Source organism: Mesocricetus auratus, unplaced genomic scaffold (assembly GCF_017639785.1).
Source record: "Mesocricetus auratus isolate SY011 unplaced genomic scaffold, BCM_Maur_2.0 Super-Scaffold_15014, whole genome shotgun sequence".
Taxonomy (NCBI): Eukaryota; Metazoa; Chordata; class Mammalia; order Rodentia; family Cricetidae; genus Mesocricetus; species Mesocricetus auratus.
The window spans coordinates 4124103-4129825 of NW_024429186.1; the positions used below are offsets into that span (position 1 = coordinate 4124103).

General features: G+C 38.0%; 1 gene segment (V, D, J or C); it reads left to right on the forward strand.

The window, feature by feature from the left end:
- Positions 1–2336: 2336 nt before the first annotated feature.
- Positions 2337–5296, forward strand: LOC101835147. The segment is given in 3 exon segments: positions 2337–2420; positions 2502–2834; positions 5022–5296. Coding segments are annotated over 3 exon segments (654 nt in total).
- The last annotated feature ends 427 nt before the right edge of the window (positions 5297–5723 follow it).

A 5723-nucleotide genomic window follows, 5' to 3' on the forward strand; every position in this document is an offset into this window, starting at 1 on the left:
TTACTCTGCAACTCTCCTTTCTAACACAGGGTGAGTATTAAAGGGTGCCTCTTGAGATATATACCACAGCCACCAAGAAATTCCTATATCGCCAGACAGACTAGAGAGACAGGATTACATAAAACCACAGCAATACATACCAGGTAACAGATTCCTCTCCACTTGTGGTAACCAGAAACTAGGAAAATTAATGTCACAAATGACAAAAGTATTAACTAACACAACCCAAACACAAATATGTGGCATATATGTAAAAGCATTTTGTGATGAATTTAGTATTTCACAAGGAAAAGACTCTGTAATATTAATGTTTATTTAACATATATATATTATACATATCTATCTATCGATCTATCTATATATGCCTATTATATAATGAGGATAAAATTTGGGACCTTGTACATGTTAAACTTTCCCACCATGCTGTCTCCAAGCCCAGTTTCAACACTGTAATTTAATGTATGCTTCACCATTCATCTTTACATTAATTTGCATTGAATTATAAAAATGTAATTTTTAGTTTTTAAACTTCCACGAACTAACTGTGTAATATCTGGTAAGAAAAGCAGTGGAGAGTTCATGTAAGAAATGAAAAAACATAAATTAAGGATGTTGAATCTTTTTACAAATGAAGATGAATACTATTTTAGTGAAATCAGAGTCTTCACTACTTCCATGTCCTTCAGGCATTTGCACTATTAACTGCTGTCTCTAAGGTCCTCACACACCTGAGAACACGATATATCAGTAAGTTATGCAAATATGTCCTCCCTCTGCTCATGAAAACCAGCCCTGTCATGACTCCGAAGGTCAGGTAGACGACTCTTGCCTTGTCTTCCCATTCAGTAACAAGCGCTGAAGACTCCCTACATGGCTGGTTCCAGCAATCTACTCAGATAGGCATGCAGGGGTTGGGATAGAAGAAAAGACTGTTGGGTCAATTCATGAGTATGGGGACAGATTCGCTATATCAGTGTCTGTTTGCCATTCATGAGTCACACATGTGCATGTTTAAAAGAAGCTAACTATACATTGACATATCTAAATATAAATGCATTCTGTACATTATTTTTATGAGAACATATGTGGATGCTTTTTACCAAGGCACATGGTAACTTATACTATCAGAAATGAGTCTGCCAACTCCTATTTTAACTGTGAAGAACTTCATCTTACTATGGAGATTCTTGATTTTAATTGTGATTTTTCATAAGGGATTCACTTTCTTTCAAGAACCAGTTTTCTTTCTGGTATAATAAGACTCTATCTATGTGAATATAGACAGAATTGATTGGATTCATAGTGCTATTAGTTAAGGAAACAAGAGAGGACACAAAGACAAACAGAGACTTAATGGAAAGTCCCAATAGAAATCAGTGGGTCATAATGGGTCTAGATATACTCATACCATATTTTTTACATGGATCAAATTTCAAAAAATATAAACTGTAAAATACCAATTTTACATAGCTGTAGAAATTTCATACACATGTATTTCATACAATTCTTTCCCCCATAATCTCTACTCTCATTTTCCCCTCCTCCTTTGCTTTTATCCTAATAGACGATTTCACTTGCACTTCATCATGTATTTTTATTGATAGTTGTAGGTAACCATGTGATACCTAAGAACTACTGAGGAGATTCTCGTTTAATGTCTGATTTCTGAGATTGTCTTAATTAACACATACTTATCTAGCTGCATCCATTTTTCTATCACAGACATAATATCTGAATTCCTTGTAGATGAAAATTTTATGCTGTGTAGTTTATGTAAACGTGTCTTCTTGGTGAGATCCTCTGTTGACAGATACATAATTTAGTTATTTGGCATTGCTGCAGTAAGCACTGTTGTACAAATATTTAGGAGGTATATTTGCTTTGGTTCATTTGATAGAGTTTTTAGTATATAGTTTTTTTGGAAAGGCAAATATTAACTGCATATATCAGACAGGAGTCTTTAAAATTCCAACTCAGCAGGTTTTAAATTCCCATCAATGTCATCATAATCTCAGCCACCAACTTAAGTAAGTCTGATAACCTTGTTCCAAGTGGACCCCCTGTATTAGCTCTGTTATCTATTGAGACTTAGGTCCTGATTACTTCCTCATCATCTGCAGAGGACCCAGGGAAGAAGGATACTATACACATCCTCAGAGAGAATTAGGACTGGGAACTCAGCATCCTGCTGTCTGATCTGGTCCAGGTGTCCTCTAACTTCTTCTCCAGTAGGGCCATGTCCTTATTAAAAAGTACCATTCTCATGAATATTCAAATCATCTGAATCTATGGTGGTAAATACAGAGATGTTCACATCACCACCAACAAGTGATCAGTGTCCTCTCCACAGTTACTGAACACACAGGTCCTCACCATGGGATGGAGCTGGATCATACTCTTCCTTGTGTCAGTAACTACAGGTAAGTGGCTCTAAGTTCCAAACTTGGAGAATAAAATGGTATGAGGTGACAATGACCCCTACTATCTATTTTTCTCAACAGGTGTCCAAACACAGGTCCAGCTGCAGCAGTCTGGGCCTGAGCTTGGGAAACCTGGTTCCTCAGTGAAGTTGTCCTGCAAGGCTTCAGGCTACACCTTCACTGGCTACGGTATGCGTTGGGTAAAGCAGAGGCCTGGACAGGGCCTGGAGTGGATTGGATGGATTAATACTTCAAGTGGTAATACTGGATACGCACAGAAGTTCCAGGGCAAGGCCATGCTGACTAGAGACGTATCCTCCAGCACGGCCTACATGGAGCTCAGCAGCCTGACATCTGAGGACTCTGCCATCTATTTCTGTGCAAGAGACCCAGTGGTGCAACCACATCCTGTGTGTGTCAGAAACCCTGGAGGAGAAGGAAGCTCCACAAGAATGGAGATGACAGAAAGATCAGTCTGGGGACTTGTTCAGAAATAATCATTCTAGTGTTCCCTTCTCTTCCTCCTTCTCAAAGTCCCATATTGTTTAATACAACTTTTCAAAAGACATTTGAGTGAAAAATGGTTTTGTCTTAAGATGCCTCTAGGGGACACTCCCAGAAAATTTCATTAAAGCTTAAGAACCAGAACAAATGTCAGCTTTGTAGAATTTCATTTTACTATGGAGATTTGTGAGATTAATGTTGGTTTCTGATAAAGATTCTCTTTCTTTCTGAACCAGTTTTCTTTCTGGTATACTAGTGAAGGATTGCATCAATGTCATATTAGTTAGTAAAATAGGAGAGGACATGAAGAGGGACAGAGGGAAGAGGGAAAGCATGAAAAGGAAACATTGGGGCATACCGGGTATAGATATGATCATACTATGTTTTATACATGGATTTAATTGAAATATAAAATATGAACTACAAAATATCAATTTTACATAGTTTCAAAATTTTCATACTCATGTATTCTGTTCTTTGTGTTATTCCCCCCAAAATCTCTTCCATTCTTTTTCTCTCCCTCCTAGTTTACTCTACTAGACAACACACTTATAATTCATCATGTATTTTTATTCATAGTTCCATGTAAGCATGCGACATCTAAGAACTACTGATGAGAGACTCATTTGATACCTGATTTCTGAGATTGCCTTAACGAATGAATTTATCTCTAGTTGCATCCTAACTGATGTAAGTTTCATTTCCTTGTAGATGCATAACTTCTGTTAAGTTGTCTATATAAACATTCTTCTTGATGAGATCCTCAGTTGAAAGATATATAGTTTATTTCCATTTGTTATTTTGATATTGCTTCAGTAATCAAGGCGTTTACTTGATTTCTGAGGTTTATTTGCTTTTGTTCCTTTGGGAGAATTTTCAGTATACAGGCAAATATTCATTGCATATATTTTAAAGAGGCTGTAAATTTAATACTCAGTAGGTTTTAAATTTCTCATCATTGTCACCATCATCACAGCAACCCTCTGTAAATCAATCTGATAACCTTGTCCCAAGTGGAACCATTGTCTCAGGCCTGACATCCTTTGAGACCTTTCACTAATAGTTGAATTAATTAGTCAATTAACCAATTACTCTGCAACTCTCCTTTCAAATACAGGGTGACTATTAAAGGGTGCCTCGTGAGACATATCCCACAGCCACCAAGAAATTCCTATATCGCCAGGCCGACTAGAGAGACAGGACTACAAAAAACCACGGCAATAAAGACCAGGTAACAGATTCCCCTCCATTTTGTGGTAATCGGAGACTAGGAAAATGCATATCACAAATGCCAAAAATGTTAACTAACCAAACCCAAACCCAAATATATGGCATATATGTAAAAGCATTTTGTGATGACTTTAGTATTTCACGAGGAAAAGATTCTGTAATATTAATGTTTATTTGACACATATATTACACATATCTATTTATCTATAAATGCCTATTATATAATGAGGATAAAATTTGGGACCTTGTTTATGTTAAACTTTCCCACCATGCTGTCTCCAAGCCCAGTTTCAACACTGTAATTTAATGTATGCTTCACTAATCATTTATCTTTACATTAGTTTGCATTGAATTATCAAACTGTAATTTTTAGTTTTTAAACTTCCATGAACTTACTGTGCAATATCTGGTAAGAAAAGCAGTGGAGAGTTCATGTAAAAAAATGAAAAAACATAAATTAAGGATGTTGAACGTTTTTACAAATGAATGATGAATACTATTTTAGTGAAATCAGGCTCCTCACTACTTCCTTGTCCTTCAGGCGTTTGCACTATTAACTGCTGCCTCTAAGGTCCACACACACCTGAGAACAAGATATATCAGGAAGATATGCAAATATGTCCTTCTCTGCTCATGAAAACCAGCCCTGCCATGACTCCACAGGAAAGGCAGATGACTCTTGCCCTGTCTTTCCATTCAGTGACAAGCGCTGAAGGCATGACAATCAACATGGGGTTGAGGCTGCATTGAGTTTTCTTTGTTGCTCTTTTAAAAGGTAGATGACAAGGGATACTGAGTGAGTGAGTGGACAAGAATGGGAGAGAAACTAGACAAGCGTGACAGTTTCTTGATCCTCTCTGTTTGCAGGTGTCCAGTGTGAGGTACAGCTGGTGGAGTCTGGAGGAGGCTTAGAGCAGGCTGGAAAGTCCCTGAAACTCTCCTGTGAAGCTCCTGGATTCACCTTCAGTGATGCTGCTATGACCTGGGTCCGCCAGGCTCCAGAAAAAGGGCTGGAGTGGGTTGCAAGCATAATAACAAAACCCAATAATTATGCAACCTATTATGCAGATTCGGTGAAAGACAGATTCACCATCTCCACAGATGATTCCCAAAGCATGTTCTACCTGCAAATGAAAACCTGAACTGAGGACATGGCCATGTGTTACTGTACTAATGACACAGTCAGGATCTTCAGTGTGAGCCCAGAGAAAAACCATGCTGCCAGGTTTATGAAGCCAGCAGTGGGCACTCAGCACACATAAAGCCTAGGTTCTGACATAACTGATTCTATTTTTCTTTTTTTTATCTGGGTGCACTCTCCATTTGCATGTTTTCTGGGGGATCCTTTTGGCAATTGTGGACCCTAGGAATTCATCATGCCTCCAAAACGATGAGTTCTGTGTTGACCAACATTGTTAAAACAAATATTTAATATTCCTTCTTTAACAAAATGCAGAGTGATTCTCTGTGGTCACCAGTATCAGCTGGTGGGGAAGATCAGGAACCTCAGGTGGACTTTTCCCTCAAAATGAGGTTGGGGCAGTTCCTAGACTTGAGCAGTGTTAGTAA